At 43.5% G+C, this 17,359-nt stretch overlaps 1 protein-coding gene across 1 annotated transcript in view; it reads right to left on the bottom strand.

Moving 5' to 3' along the window:
* stxbp6 (syntaxin binding protein 6 (amisyn)) overlaps positions 1–17,040 on the bottom strand; it is a 69,557-nt gene extending 52,517 nt beyond the window's left edge. Inside the window, exons 1-3 of the mRNA XM_071902197.2 lie at positions 16,927–17,040; positions 15,863–15,967; positions 5,772–5,992 (exon numbers count right to left, since the gene is read on the bottom strand). Coding sequence (XP_071758298.1) covers positions 5,772–5,925 — 154 coding nt within the window. The 5' untranslated portion in view covers positions 5,926–5,992; positions 15,863–15,967; positions 16,927–17,040. The remainder of the gene's footprint in view (positions 1–5,771; positions 5,993–15,862; positions 15,968–16,926) is intronic.
* Between the last annotated feature and the right edge of the window lie 319 nt (positions 17,041–17,359).

Here is a 17,359-nt window from a genome sequence, read left to right as displayed (position 1 = left end):
ACACACACACACACACACACACAAATGCATGCATATCAATACAGAAAGACAGACCAATGTGTTTTTGGGCTTAGGAACCAAGGTCAGAACTGATTTGACTTTCTGATATAGGGCTAAGCAGCTTAATATACCAGTGTGCTCCACAAGCTGCTCGCCCATCCATCTCACCAGCTGATCAATAGCCTATGAGGCTGCCGATGATGAATGGAGTGGAGTGGAGAATGCAATACATGGTATGCTGTGATTACCGTGGAATTGATATTCCACACAGCTTTGGGGAAAACATTGATACTGGGCTGTTATTGAATGTGTTTATTTGACAGATAGAGAGAGATCTGTCCTTCCAACTAAAAGTGTGTGGGCGCAATGCAAGTGGGAGTGACTGTTATATACACAAATGTCATAAGTCACTGGCTGATTGGCTCAAATTACAGTTAAGCAAGTCAAAGAATCTCTGGGCATCATGTGATTCAGCAAATCATATCTACGATGTTCAATTTCCAACTGGTGACGAGGGTCTGATCAGGTGGAATGGGAAAAGAAACTGAAACATACAGTACATAGATAGGCACACACCAGATAGGCAAACACAGATACACACACACACACACCTACGAAGCCACAAGTATGAAGTTCATAGCATATCACATAATACACAACCTACGCAAAAAATTCATTAAACATGTAAAAACAACCCACACAGTAACATGTCTGCATAAAACACCCAGTGCATGAATACACCCACAAACAAGGATGCCCACATGCTCCCCACATGTAAATTCACATATTAACATAAAACATAAATGTATCCACACACACAAAGCATGCATCTGTTTGCACATTACTGGGGGGATGGATGGTGGCTTGCATCGATCTAGCAGAGTAAGGTAGTGGGATTTTAGAGGCTGGTGTATTCCCGGGGACGGTTCAGAAATTGACAAATGGTCTGCTCCTCACTTTCTGTACTAAACCCTCTAAAGCCCCCAACCTGTGGTCCTTACACACACACACACACACACACACACACACACACACACACACACACACACACACACACACACACACACACACACACACACACACACGACAAGGGCAGAATAAGACGTCAAAAATCCCGAGAACAGGGATTGCTTACAGGAGAAAAGCATGAGAAAGGAACAAACAATGTTTTCCTCTTGGATCAGAGAAAATGAAACCAAAACCATGTAGACTAATAGGCTACTCCACTGAACCTTCCCAGTGTTTTATGTTGTACAACTGGCCTCACTTCTCCTCTGCCAAACGTTGTGTGTGTACGGGCCAGTGTTTCAGCCCCGAGGTCCAGCCATAGAGGCACCGCATGGAGCCTGCTGATCAAAGAGAAAGCACACTAACTGACTTGGTCCAGCATGAGCTTCTGGCTACGCTCCAACACACTCCTATGTCACAAAAACCCCTGATGCTGTTGTTGTGAAGGTGAAACGTGTGTGTGTGTGTGTGCATGCATGTGGGGGTGTGTGTATGTGTATGTGTACAAGATCAAAAGGCAGCTTAGAAATCCCATCATAGCATACAGGCTAGTAGCATCCACTGGTTAAAACTGCACAACTCTGGTTACAGAGATAAAGTGAAGCCAGAGCAGGAGTGTAGACAGTGTTTGCTTTTGTACCGTATTTGGTAGAAATAGTCAAAGGAGCCACAAAGCAAATAAGACCCGTGTAATTCTAAATGATCTGTAATCCATTAAAAACTATTAATCACACATCTAAAACAGCTAGTGGCCTGTTTTAAGTAAACTCAGACACTATTGATTTAGGCCTTGCGAGAAAAAGTTTCCTCTGATGGAAAATAGTTTGTCACTACAGGGCATTTAAAATAATATTATTCGACTTTGCTGATGGTTGACTCATTTCCAAGTTTTCGCCCTGAGGCCAAACAACAGTTCGCTAAGTGAGTAGAAACGGTCTTGTTTTCCTGTAGCAACACTGAAACAAGGAGAAACTGATCTGGAAGAGGCAGCCGTCCAGGTCTTTTTGTTCCACTGATAGATATAGCTCTCTAGCTAGGACAAACACAGCCGCGTGTTCAACAAAACAGCCAGTTCATGGACTCAGACTCACCCACTGAAAAGATTTTAAACGGAGAGCTGCGGTTACAAGGTCAATTGCATAACCTCCATATCACATGGCTGTGAAAACACTGACTTATTCCAGAAGGATAAGAAGTATCAGAACAGTTATTACTGGGAAACCAAAAACAAGGTTATTTATGCTCAATTGTAATTTATGTCGTAATCGTCTAAATGTTTTTTGTTTTTTTATCCATTCAGATGTGTTTGATAAAATTACAGCATATGAGCTTGGAATCAGAGCAGATATGATGGTCTGGTGTTTCATCTTGGCACCCTGCTCAACTTGAGAGTAAAGTGCCAATGGCAGTCTCTATAGTAGCACTCCCCACACTATAGGCTTCTTTCTGCCATTATATAGGCCACTGTAGATTACATAACTCTGTCACTGTATGGCTCTGGGGCCTGAACTATCTGCTACTGCAGCCACGGGACTGTCACTGTCACACACACACAGTCACACATGCGTTCACACGGTCTCACACATACACTCCAAGTCATGTGCACCAGCCATGCAATTTAAATGCGTTGGGGAGTGCAAGCTGGTTTCATAGACATTGCTGGGCTGTAAACACACACACACACACACACACACACACACACACACACACACAAAGAACTCAGAACAATGCTTGGCTGGCTTAAGAGACTGGCTCCACATGACTAACTGAACTACAGTACTTGCCTTCACTGCTGTGCTCCCCCACGCGATACAAAACAGCAGCTTAGTCAGGGGTCTGTTAGTACGGAAAAGAATGCACAAACTTTTACTAGGCAAACTATAGCAAGATGAGCTTTAGTGGTGGTGGTGGTGGTGGTAGTAGTGGTGGTGGTGGTGGTGGCCACAAACCATGCTGTTTCACTACTTGCTTTAGTAATTATGCAACATCCATTCACACATACAGCATACAATATGATATTTCACCAGGATAAACAGAATGGAAAATGTTCCTCCTTTTAAAATGGTCTAAGCACATCAAATCGGCAAAAGGCTTTTCAGCACAGAGAAGAGATCAGCTGATGCCATCCGCATGAATGGCAGTGAATGAATCGCAGTCAGTTTTTTCAGTCCTACGTGAAATACAGACAGCCTTGACTCCCACATGCACACTCCATGGACCAAAAAGAGCTAATCCTCTTCTTCAGTTGGGTTATAAAGTAAATGAAGTAAGAAGGCAACAACCCACAGTCCCTTTAGTCACACAGTCCATGATCAGGTCTCCCCTTCCTGACAGGCTGCGTAGTGCAGCATGTCCGGAGTCATTGACTGTAGCCAGCTTATCTTGCTCCAACCAGATGATGCACAGAAAATCCTCAGCTGATGGCAACTTTAAGGCAATTTAAATTGGCTACCCCTGGGCCCATCACCACGGATTTATGTGAGAGCCACAGACAGAACCCTACATCCCTAGGGAAGTAGATGCAGGGGAGGGTTGCACACACACACACACACACACACACACACACACCTGGAGCTGCCCAGTACAACCAGTGACTGAGCAGCCCCACTGGAGCAGTTTGAGGTTAAATGTGTTGCTCAAGGCCACATCAACAGCAAATACTAAGGGAGAAGAGGGCATGCCTGGATTCATAATTTGTCCCATAAATAATTCATTTTTGTTTTCACTTGTATTTCCGCATTAACCATGTGATCATTTAAATTTCATGATTCCAGGGATTAACGTTTCCTCTGAGGAGGAGAGACTTACAGTGTGTGTAGGCACCCTGCTGCCCTGCTGCCCTCAGGATGCCATCAGCTTGTGCTGATATGTACCCACATGGGAAAACCAACTCTTTGCTACTGTGTATTGTTCTGTATCACTGGTCCAGGTAATGGTGAAAAAAGCAAAGCAGCCCCACAGATAGCCACAGCACTCACTTAAATAGCAAGACATAAACAAGCAAATAAGGGTGAAAACAATAAATGAGGATGAATTCAGAGTAGGAGGAAGCAACTGCCCATTCCCTAATTTTCATAGCCACACTCGAGATTCAAACCAGCAGCTTTTTAGTTACAACTAACCCCTAACCTATTCATACTAGGCTATTCTCTCTGCTATAATCTTGATTAAAACATGTCAAGGAAGATAAACGATCAGATGATTTATGGATTTCAATTATGCCACGCAGATTAAGCAGTTGGGACATCCAGTGGTTTTAATAGATGTTAGAGCAGCGGAGCTAAAACAGGACGCAAAGGTGAAGGCTGCTGCTGGGGCCGTGATGAGACCGGCATTACAACAAGTGAATATGAACCGATACTCATTTCCACATCAAAGGAGAAAAGACTCAATCATAAGCCCTTTGAAAAAATGTGTTGGTTTTTGAAAACCCTGTGGTTACTTTAAGACGGGCATTTGATACACTTGGCTTTTATGTGTTTGTACTTAAGAGTTTAAACACAGAAGCAGAGAGCGTTCAGCTAAACTACTGGAAGGCAACCTTGAATCTGAAACCAGCACAGGGAGAGCTGCGCTGGCCTTCACTGACTTATGCATCGCTGATATGAATTCCCTCTTAATCGCCATTAAGTAAGTTTGAATTTTGAAGTGACGTGATCTGCTGCTGCCAAAGTAGAGTTAAATACACATTACAGTGCCAGGATTAAGAAAATGTATTTGATCTCCATAAGCAGTTCCTTTGGCTCTAATATTAATAGGCTCTAGCTATTCTCCTCATGAATAATACGCATGGCTAATTCAATTAGCAAGCAATATTTCAGCTAACATTCCAAGTGGGGAAAAAAAAACGAAAACAATTTAAACCCTGATTTCTAGTGAAACAATTATTCAGTTTCAGACTAAATCTAATCTATTTAAAAGGATTGACCCAAAGCCCGGCTGTAAATTGATTTAGCGTGTCATTCTATTGGCAGAGGAAACGTAAACATGCTCATCAGTGTGAGCATTAGTGGGTGAATTAAGGGAGACGTGGTGAAATGTGACTTCGGGTCTCCACTGCACCCCCAACCCCAACATCCGCACACACAGACAAACACACACACACAGCCATTTAAACACAAACATACAAACAAACACACACACACACATACATCCCCTGCCCCCTGGGTGTTGTGAGTAATGCTGCTGTCACATGCAGGAGCGTTATGTGTCACATACAACAACCATTACAACTCATCCCTATAGATTGAGGAGAGGAGAGGAGAGGAGAGGAGAGGAGAGAAGAGAAGAGAAGAGAAGGAGAGAGGAGAGGAGAAGAGAAGAGAAGGAGAGAGGAGAGGAGAAGAGAAGAGAAGAGAATTCTAAAACACCTTTATTTTGACAAATCCAGCTAAAAAGCAGCGACATTCAATTTGTGATCACACCAAAAGAAAATCAGGATAACAATGATACAATATATTAAGAGGAGAGGAGAGAAGAGAAGAGAAGAGAAGAGAAGAGAAGAGAAGAGAAGAGAAGAGAAGGAGAGAGGAGAGGAGAAGAGAAGAGAAGAGAAGGAGAGAGGAGAGGAGAGGAGAAGAGAAGAGAAGAGAAGGAGAGAGGAGAAGAGAAGAGAAGAGAAGAGAAGGAGAGAGGAGAGGAGAGGAGAAGAGAAGAGAAGAGAAGAGAAGAGAAGAGAAGAGAAGGAGAGAGGAGAGGAGAGGAGAAGAGAAGGAGAGAGGAGAGAAGAGAAGAGAAGAGGGTTTCAGGTTTTCTCGACTGACCTGAGAGGCAGATGAAGGTCATGTAGTCTCCCTGACCGCCGGTGGCCAGGAAGGGGATCTTCTTCTTGGTCCTCCGCTTCACCTGCACAGCCGCCAGCATCTTCTCATCGTGGGGCGTGAAGACCTCCTTGTTGATGGCTGACTTGGCACTCATCTCTAGGGCCGGCGGGAGTGAGCAGCGGGCAGAGGGATATGGCGGAGAGGACGAGATCCACTCTTCACTGAAGCGGGGGAGATAAGAGAGTTAAAGGATAAGGCCGGTGTTTTTTAATGCATTGCTTACAGTCAACAAATCCTATGAAAGTAACAAAATCAGCAATGATTTTGTTTTGCCAACAAGTCTCGTCCATGTAGCCGGTGCCCAATGCAGCCATGTCCCAGCAGCCACAGAACTCCGTTGTATTAAAAAAACACATCACAGAGCCATGCATATGTTGCTCTGGGCAACATATTTCATCATCACGATGCACCGGGCCAGCCGACTTTTTCCTCAAACAACTTAATAAGCCGGCTGTAAAGACGTTTGCGATCTCAGGAAAGTAGTTCCGTAGCACCGAAAATAGTCCCCGGCGTAATGAAGAATTTGTTCCCATTTAAGTTTGATTTGGTAATAACTACAACAGCCTGACTTTTCATGGTAACAGTTAGCAATTTTTAAAATTTAAACTATGTCTTTGTGAGCTGTATTTCAAGGTTTTTAGCTTAAAAGTGGAGCCAGTGACTTCCGGGTTGACGCCAAAAAACGGTACGTGAGAAAGTAACGGGAGTAGAGCAAACGCATTGTTGGTTTTGTTATTTTCATAGGATTTATTGACGGTAAGCAATGCATTAAAAAACACCAGCCTTATCCTTTAAGGGAAAAAAGTAATATCAGATTACATTGTCGAGGAGGAAAGATGAACCGCAACACCTGGTCAGACTCTGTTACACTTCGGGAGAGTGAGCAAGAGCGAGCGGGAGAAATCGTTCCCGGATGGTAGAGACAGCTTCGACCACCCGTCTTCTTGTCTGCTCACAGCCTTAGCCGTCACCCAATCATTCCCCTTGGTCTCCAAAACACACACACACACACACACACACACACACGCAAGACCAATCTCAATTCATACACTGTCCACTGCTCACAGCGAATGGCACCGTAAAAGAACATAATGACAGAGGGAGTAACGGGTTCCAAAACGCGGGACGGTCGCTCCTCTCTGTGTGGCAGCCAATCTCCACGCTCTATCTCTCCAAGTGCCTTGCCAATATTCTCACTGGAAGCCACTGCCACTCGCCAAGTCGAAATGACTTCAACTGAAACCGTTGAGAGTAAGTCTTGCTGATACAGAGCAACAATCATGTTCTATTATTGCAGCCATCTTTTACTCATGAATTTATCTCTCTTGGTGACTGGGAACATGCCACCAGGGAGTGAGCGCTATGGCTGATGGTGTCAGGGAAAACAGTGCTTAGTTGGGCCAACTGTGCTTAAGTGCAGGATGCGGTCATAAAAAAAAGTGGGTTAATTAGGTCCAAATGCTCTCAAGAGGACTGTGGAGCTTAATCATTTTCTCAGCCACACACACACACTCGCTCGAGAGACACACACACGCATACAGGCCACACCGCTGCTGATGCACCAATCTAACTGTCAGTCTCAACCAGTGGATGAATTACTCTGCTGTGAGGCATAGCAACCCAGACTGCAAAACAATGCCTTCATCAAATTGGCTTGCTAATAAACAACAGACCACAAACACTAAGTTGTTTTCTAACAGCGCAGCCAGTTTCAAAGGAGTGTTCGGCAGCTGAGGAGAAGCGAGCAGAATCAGTATGTGGACACAGTCTCAGCGTTCACCAATCATCACAGAAAACAAAACCAGCAGGAGTACAAGGCTTACATGAGCAGTATAAAGTCCCCAAGCAAACTTCTCCACCCCCAAACACGGTGAATCAAAGGCTGCCATTGTTACTCGGTGGTCTTCATTGTTATAGAGAAGGATTACGTCAGGCCCAGGAAGGACACTCGAACAGCAGCAGAACATACAAGGACCATGACAACAGGCAGACATATAAAAGATATAATCTCACTGCATTGGGTTATGTATGCATTCAGGAATGTCTCATAAATAAATGCATAAAACAAGATTTACAAATAGGCCTATATATCACAAATTGCACAAAAGTAAACATGCACATTAAGCATTTCAAACGCAATTGTTTTTATTGCATAAATATATTATTCTTGGAAATATATAGGCCTATGTGAAATTGCTTCATATTTAATCAGATGAAGGTTGCCATTACACAAGTCATTACACATGGCATTTGGGTATAGGAAAAATACATTTGTGATCACCCTTGTTTATTTACAAGTCATGATATACATTTGCAAATCTAGTTTTGTGCATGTCTTTATATACGAGACATTCTTGATTCCATAGTTATGCAGTAAATTGTCTTATTGCACAAGCGCTCAATGTGACTGAGGCTCTTTATGCAATGTAAGACTTTAAGAGTAAACAAAAGCACGAGCCAAGATTTTGTGGAGAGTAATTAGAATGGCTAATAAATATGCCTTCCCTTGGGATCCTGAAAACGTCCAACATCCCAACACTAAGCGTAGGAAATAGACCCATTAAGACTAATACACCCTCAAACTTGAGCACACAGCTGTTCTGCACTCGACCTTCTGTCAAAAGCAGGAAAGGTCTTTGGGCCACAGCCTTTTCAGCTGACACCATATAGGAATGCAAAATAATGCTTTGAGTTAGAGTGGATTCACTAGTACTATTTCATATCAAAGAGTCCTCTGATAAAACAAGGAAGAACTGTACTGTACCAGACCTATATCCCCATACCAATATCCCCTGACTCTATCAAGCTTTTTGAATATTCAGTTCAGCTCTGAATGTATTCAGCACTTACATGTTCACCACTGACAGTTTTCCCCTCCATATGGTAGACTAAGCCCTATTGTGTGTCAGAGCTGTCAGTGCTTTGACACCGAACTTGGAGACAATAGAGGTGAATCAGTGAAAGGTCACTGGTCTTCTTGCTCTCCAGTTGTAGCAGAGCATCCCAGCAGAGAGAGTCTCTCTCTCTGAAAGCTCTAATCCGTAGTATCTCTCCCTCTTCTCTTCTCCACCATCCTCCAGCTGAGATGGAAGGCTACCCCCATCTTCCCTGCAAGCTGTCACCAGGCAAACGGGAGCCCATATGCCCCCTCAGGTGGCCCACTGAAGCGTGACGAGAAGGAGGGATAAGGGGATGGGGGATGTGAGGAAAAAAACAAGGAAGAGGAAGACGAGGAGGAGGCAGACAGGAGCCTCCGGGCGGTGAAATGTGGCCAGATACAATGCGTAGCTTATGGTTTGACTTTGAGCTGCCTTACGCAATGCTCACAGTGCAGGGTTGTGCTGCTGTGGTGGAGCGAGCCAGGGAGCTGCTGTGGCAGTGAAAACGACACACATATATTTTACTGCTGCTTATCACCCCATTTCCTAGCAGAGCCCCTTTCAAAAACACTTCATTAAGTGTGGCTGTACCTTGCCAAGCAGTGAAAGGAGTAGCAGTGTTCCTGCTCATTCCCTCGCTCCCCTCTTGCCCAGTGTGTTAATGTGAAATCCGTTCAGTCGGTGCTCACGGCTCTCCCGGGGCCTCTTCGGAGAGGGGTCTTTGAATTAGCAGCACAGCCAGTTCTTTTAGCACCACCGCAGGCCCGCTCTCCAGGCTCTCCTCACAAGCCCACGGGAGCCTGCCACAGCGGCAGCAACAGCCTGAAGAGGGAAGAGGTTCCAAAGACCAGGTGGACGATATGGGCCATGACAGCCTCATTACACTGATCGGCCAAGATTAGATAGAAGGTCTTGCCACCCATTTTATTGTCTTTAATCTCTTTTATCACGGCATGAAAACTCAAAGCCAAATTAGCTGTTGACATAGACTAAAAGATCCATCTCAGAAGGAATTACAAAGTATAAATTGCTCTGCTGCTCCCAAGCCGGAGAGAAGGGCTACTGAAACCTAGTGGGACAGCGAGGTGTAGCTTTGTCTCTCTCTGCCACACATGGCTCAGTGGTGCTGTGAAATAAATGTGTGTGTGTATGTGTGACAGAGGATGTGAGAGAGTGAGAGTGAGAGAGAGAGAGAGAGAGAGAGAGAGACAAACATGGGAAATCACATTCCTGTGCCTTATCTTTCATTCACATTCCTTAGAGAACACCCACCATTTAAATGGGAATTAGAACTTATCATTAACTCTGTTTATGTGTTTATGGGTGTGCGGAAATGCAGACATGCGCAAAGAGCTGCAATTATGGGGAAAGCGGAACCCAGTGCAAAACAGCATGATACTGTTTTCGACTCTGATGCTAAGAAGAGAACTGTCAATTAAGGAAATACAGGGGCGTGCTGCTGGTGGCTCAGACGGCAACTGCACACACTTCAAATCTCAGCTAATGCTATGCCGTCACATCTTTCTTTACTTGCTTTCAGGATTTTTTTGCTTTATTTATCAAAAAAACGAATAAAATAATCTTTTTAAACAATGATAATAAGGATGTACAATTTCTTTCTGGAGCCCCGATGGTACAGTATTGGAGAGACATGAGTAATGCCATACTTAAAATAGAAATAGAAAATAGTTCAGTAAACACAAATACAGGTGCACTGGTGTGTCAACAAGCATGTTGAAAGCCTTGCTTGCGGGTAAGATAGCAACAGATAAGAGGCCGCCTACCTGCAGCAGAAGACAAGAGGGAAAGCAGTGTGATCAAAATGTTTTTAGTGTCACCACTTAAACTTCCTATTGGGGGGTAGATAAAAAGTAAACTGACATTAAGTACGACTCGCGGAAGAGCAACTTCACTTTATACGATTCAATTAATATGAAGAACATGATGATATCTGGCAGGATAACCGGCTGAAACAGATAACATGATCCTCCTCTGGTAGTAATTCATCCCCGATATCTTCTCCCCTATCCACATTTGACCGTGACCTCTCTCTTCCCTCCCACCTTTCATCCCTTACTCGCCCTCCCCGTAGAAACTCTTTCAAAGGCAGAACAGTTTATATTATTCCAGAGACTCGCCATGATTCCCTACTCTCAAGGATGTGCGAAAGAAACGGAACACTTCGCCTCATCTGCAGCCTCTCACGCATGTCTTTCATGTTGGCTCATGGCTCCGCACAAAGCCTCGATTTTACGGCAAAACCTCCCACAGAGCACGCAACTTCATGGATTACATCTTTAGAGAGTGATATCATACAGTGGTGACACTGGATGAGTGATGATCCAACATCCCCACATGCACAGACGGTGAATGTTACCTCTTATAAAATGATGGAGAGATAACATTGTCCACCCTGCTGACTTTGTGGTGTCAGTGCCAGCTGATGATGTATCAGTATCTAGGCCTACCTTAGGGGGATGTGGGAAATAAATAACATAGAAATAGATAGCTTTAGGATAGAATAAGACTGTGTATATTGTGTTTGCCATGTCGTAGTAAAAGAGCACACAAGTGCATGTGAAGTGTGGGTGGTGTGCAACATGTGAAAGTGGTGATAGGAAGTTACTAGAGTTCAGTAATGGCCGCAGACGAAGCTGCATCACGAGGTTAAAATGTCATGTGAAACGCACGTATGTGAAGAATCAGTTGAAACCACTGTTATAAAGAGGAACTTAGTCTGGAACATATTATAATCAGGCTGTACCCACCTGTTCTGTAAGATGTTTGTTACACTGTATAAAAGAAAGTCTTAAGATCCTCTTTCCTTAGAGACCGCTCTATCACTGCATGATCCTCATGTAAGAGAGTCCTCTCTCCATGTGTAAGGAATAAAGACTTGTATTCACAGAGACATCTGAATTAGCGTATTAATCCAGGTATTGAGGGGATCATTTTTCCCTGACAGGGCAGCATTGACCTACAGATGCTAGAAAACTCATTTGTTACATGAGCAGTAAAAACAGTTCAGTTGCAGGCCACTTGGACGTACCATGTTTGCTGATGGGGCCAATAATGCAAAGATTTATTTCGTTGCACAGCTAGACCTTACAGTTCACGCTGAGGGAAAATTCTCTCTGGTATTTCATAAGATGAGACATGAAAGTCAGTAAAAGGAGCCCATTTATTTTAGCACTATTTCAGTGATGTTCTAGAGAGCAACTTCGCTTTGGGACTGAAACGGCTCTCTCTTTTCTGTGGTACTTTGAGGCTGGATTGTGAATCATTGAGTCAGAAGAATTTTCTCCGAAATAGCCTAACCTAGGCAAGAGTGCACCACAGAACCATTGTTGCGATTTTTTGTTAATAATACCGATGTAGAAAAACAAGCTCAAGGGTCGGACTGCTCATTTAAGCTGGGTGCACACGCCTGATGTAGCCGGACACGTTGTTGAGATCTCAGACAAAACACCCAAGTGGGAGCCAACTCGGCGAAGCTCATTAAAGAGCAAATCAACACTAAATCACAGAAGGCGGAAAACTGTTGTTGCACTGCTCTCTATGGGTTGAAACTTTCACACATTCTGGCCACACCCCAATCAGTGATGTCAAAGCAGGTGTTTTGCATCAGCTGTCAAAGACAAAACACCTGCTTTCACATCATTAATTGGGATGTGGCCAAAAGTGCAACATGCTTGAAAGTTTCAAGTTTCTTTGAGCAGTCTCCAACATCCAAAGATCTTCAAACACTCAACTACAAGAGCACAACATGCAAAAAACATGTTTTTTTGCTGACAAAATCAAACATGTTTGCATGTTGTGCTCTTGTAGTGTGAGATATGTAAAGACAAGTTTTGAGAACAGTGAGCAGCAATAGCTATTGAGCGCTCACTAGGAAACCAGGCAGAAGAGGTAGAAACTACAAAACAACACATCAAGTTTTATAATTTACCTCCAACTCTCCCAGCAGAATAGACAAACCATGCTGCCCGTCGCTTTCCAACCAACCTCCAAATTTGGCATCTATTCCTCTTCTTTTCTTCTTTTTCGGCACAAATGAGTGCACACACGGTAAGTGCTGTGAGCTGCTCTTTCTTCTCAAGCTTTAATTTAGCACAACCAGGTGAAAAACAAAGTAGTGTTTCGCGTGTTTCGCAAGACAGCGGGCTATCGAAATCCCTCCTGACCAAGTCCAAGTGAAGAGTCTTTCAATGTGTGACCCCTTATCTGTGCCATATCATTTAGCGTGTGCACAGCACCACGTCGACGGGACAACAAACTACAGGATAGAACGTTGTTTAATGTGAGCGGTACAGAGATCAGGCTTTTGACAGTCGTGTAGTTTGCACTCCAACATTAGGATTAAATTCATTTTCACATATTGAATGAGGGAACCCGTGTCAGCATGCATAATCGGCATTCCTAATCCGAGATGCTATTACTGCCTGCCATTTTATTTCTGCACACGCATTAGTTAACGCACAGTCAGGGTTTGTGTCTAAATCGCTCCCAGGTAAGGGGATACTTTGGAGGAGGACGGAGGGTAGAGGATCAAAACCACTCCTTTCTGTTCTTTGCCCGACAACCTCCCCTCATATCTTCATTGTTCAAAATTTTCTTCATTCTTGCCTCACAAATTTGTGCCTTTGATGTTTCTTCCTCAAAATCTTTGGGGCAAACAACGCAGAGTGTATACTGAGAAGGTGAAAGGTCAGTGACAAAGTACAAGAAAATGGAAATGTCCTGCTGATCCCTATGTCATGCTCTAAAATAATACAAAACTGATCACAAAAAAACAATAGCTCTGTCACAGCAGCAGGTCGAGTATGACCTCTACTCTTTTTCCCTCAAAAGGAAGAATTTAAGATAAGAGGAGGATCCATCCATTTTCCTGGGTGACTCAGCTGCCAGTGAGGGTTATATAGTGCCAGGGAAGCACTGGCTAACCGTGAATCAATGAATGGCATGCCAAGCCCCCAAATGAGCTCATTCTTTACAGCCTGGTGCCTTATGGCAATAAAACCTTTGGGAGGGACTGAACAGCAGTGGGTAAACAGCAGAAAAACCAACAGACATCTCTAACATAATAGCCAGAGGAATAATTTCCACAATGACTAAATTATCAACTCAACAGCTGGGTTCAGCCTCAGGCATTAACAATACAATTATGAATCTACAATTTGTTTACCTAAGGATAAGCTAATAGGGATAGTAGCATTGTGTCAATGTACATAGCCAAAATAATGGGTTTGGATGATGTAGCCTAGTTTAAGTAAAATCAGCAAATAATCTGAGGTTAAACTGCTTCAGATGAAAAAAAAACAACTTCTAACCAGCCTTGTGTGTAACTTTGCTTTTTCTGTATTATACCATATTATTATAGTTGTTGCTCATGGTCAGAGAACCGAGCTGTCTCATGATGTCAGCCATGCAGGCAACCACAGCGGGACGGATCTTGGTGTTTCATCAGACTCTGATTGGCTGTTTTTGTTCCTCTCTTCATTATACGAGCCACTGAAGGAAACGAGGCTCGTTATGTCTGTCTTCAAGGCTGCCTCTGAAAGCAGCGCCTGTCCTCTGGCAGCAGAACAAGTTGAGACAGTGGACGCGCGGGGAGGGAACCCGCTCGACAGTTGTTTAAGATTATGCTGACTGTAATTGGATGCTAAAGTATGGGGAAAGGTATAAGCTTATCTTTTATGGGGTGCCAGAGCAAATTAAGCCCTGAACTCCTGTATGTGAACAAGAAATATTTGAGCATAACCGAGTTAGTTAACAGCACTGGGAGGCACAGGGGGAAGATTAGGAGCCTCACAGCTAATGTGAACCGAGCGCCCAGCCTGGTCTCAACCTGTCACAGAGATACTGTGGAGGAGACATGAGGTAATTGCTCCTCAGAGATACTCAAATTTAAAATCCAAATAGCTTTTTCCACCTTTGGCTCCAACACACACACACACACAAAGCTCAGCAAAGAGGTACAGTAGGCAAGCCCAAACATTAATTATAGCACGCCACACTAATTGACCCCTTTTCAGCCCTCTTGTATGAGAGAGGTGTGTTGTTGTACACCTCCACAATTGATTTGAGCCTCACGGAAAAACAACCGCCCTTCAAATGATGCTTTGAACACACAAGTTTTCATGTGAATAGAACATAGGCTACTGATATTAGTACCACAAAGATATAGGCATGGGATCAGTGTGCCTTAAACAACTTTCTGACTGGATATGGTTCATTAGCAGTTCATGTTAGTTCATGGTTCATTCACTGGCTCACTTTGATATCACCTGTTTTAAAACATATCAATAGTGCAAGCTGTGAATGTATTTATGAACAAAGTTAATATGTGAGCCTCTGCTGATAATAAATGTAATCTTATCTTGCCACATTAATTTAAAACATCGATGGGTGATACAGTAAAGTAGCCTACAATCATAATACTCTGCTATCAAAGTTTACTCATCTGGCTGGGGGATGACTGGAATATTTGCAATTCCGTTGTATGGTACAGGGACAAGGCTCCCTTGTTTTAATGAAATACCAGAAGAAATACCAGAGGTTTGAGCAAGGTTGTGTTTCAGTTTGCTTTTCAAAACACCGCTGCCTGAATTGGTACAACTCCAAAACTGGGAGGCGTGGTGCTCCTACCAGCTACAGCGCACCTGTGATCACGATACAACACAAAAATGGACACCTATTCCGCTCAAATTAACCGCAATTCCCTAATTTTTAAAGCAAATGCGACAACACGTCAACTGTTTATCAGCAAGTTCGCTTTCCAAGCGCACCCTTCAGGAGTTGTAGGAGATGACTGCTTTGCCAAAGGTTGCTCTTGGGACATAAAGGTCTAAAAAATACGTTTTTTAAAAAGGGGCACGCACCAGTATCACACAGACGCGCGCGCGCGCGCACACACACACACACACACACACACACACACACACACTTGCTCTGTTCCCACCGCAAAGTGGCTGAAAGGTTGTTGACGCACACGGAGAGTACAAGTGCCAACATTTTGTCAGTAACGCGGCAAATGAGTCGTCCTACGTGGGAAAACATTGAATAAACTTTTTAAACTGCAGGCAGCCATCAGTTTGTACATTAAACCCACCACTCTACATCACAACACTAGTGTAATCTAACGTTACTCACCGTTGTGTTCCAGCGACGTTTTCCACGTGCGGTTCAGAAGGCTTCAGTAAATTTCTCCAGCTGTCACACTTCACCCGCTTTCAGCAGCCTCGTCCTTATTGTTATCTGTTCAAACCAAACGATAGCATTTCGTGTTTAACATTGCGCTAATTTCACTTCCACAACAGTTGCTCGTGTCTCAGCAGAGGGGGGGAGTTTGTTTTCCTTGCTGCCGTTTCTGCGGAGGGACCCGTCTGTCTGGATGGGAAACCAGTAGCAGGTTCCCAGCCAGATGGACCCAACCGCCAATCACGTACAGTACAGTTAGTCACCACGTAGCCTGTTACACATTTTGTGGGAGTCTCTTTGAAGTGCAAAATTTAAAAAATAAAATAAAATACGCAGGCTAAACAATAGGTATTATAATGAGGTATGGCATATTTGTGGCAGAGACAATGGTAAACATGAGCTGCAAAAGGAAATGTTACTTTTTTTTTTTTTTTTTTTTGACCATTTTCCATCTACTGTGTTGTACTGGCAGCCTGCTTTAGTTTTTCAGACTTAAACCTCAAAACAATAATTTGTAGAGGCTCCTAATACTTTGCAGAGGCTCCCTACATTCCTAATAACAGCTAAATGAACAGCAGACGACCTGACTGTTTCCCTTATGAAAAACAACTATAGTAGCCTACAACAACTACAGTAATCCTATAAAACATTTAGAAGGATACCATACAAACATCACAGAAAACTACAGTATAAGTCCCAATAGGAATGTCATAGTGATAGATAGGAGATGAAAAAATGCCATAACTATGATTAGGTCATTGTGGAGCGGACTCACTATTGAGTAACAGTCACACTATAAATTCATATAGGGATATTATTGGACTATAACAATGACAAAAGAATATTTAACCTTTTTTATCACCTGCTTTTGACTCAAACATCAAAGAAATCCTAACAATAGAAGACACAATGGCTAAATGAGCAGTAGAACTTCTAGGTATTTCCTGGGGTAACTGTGAAAACCAAAAATAGCTTATGACTAACTTCTTTGGATTACTGGTTTAGACCAGGCCTACCTGAACATTTTCCAGCAGCTCAGCAGCAGAGATGTGGGAGGTGTCAGCCACTGTGCTCCTGACTGTCCGAAACTGCCAGCTGTTGGCCACCATGCATCCTTTGTTCCTACAACCATGCCAACAGCATGCAGTTCCCTAGAAATTCACACACATGCAGTGGCACTGTGCGCGTGTGTGTGTGTGTGCGTGTGTGTGTGTGTGTGTGTAATGTTTTGCTTGGCTGGATGTGAGTCATCCAGATTCCCCACAGAGCTCTAATTCCTGTCCTGATAGAGTTTGGCTTCTTTTATAGGCTGTGTATGCATTTCAAACAGACTGGGACACCATCGCCTCATCTGAGATAGTTCAAGTTTTATGTTTGTTTCTTTGCCGCTGGTCATTAACATGTTTTAATGGGCAGTGATGAACATCTTAGCCATCGTTATTTGTCATT

The sequence above is a fragment of the Centroberyx gerrardi genome, chromosome 17 (genome assembly GCF_048128805.1).
Source record: "Centroberyx gerrardi isolate f3 chromosome 17, fCenGer3.hap1.cur.20231027, whole genome shotgun sequence".
Taxonomy (NCBI): domain Eukaryota; kingdom Metazoa; phylum Chordata; class Actinopteri; order Beryciformes; family Berycidae; genus Centroberyx; species Centroberyx gerrardi.
Note: the sequence above shows the minus strand (reverse complement) of the source record. Positions and strands in the feature narration are given on the sequence as shown.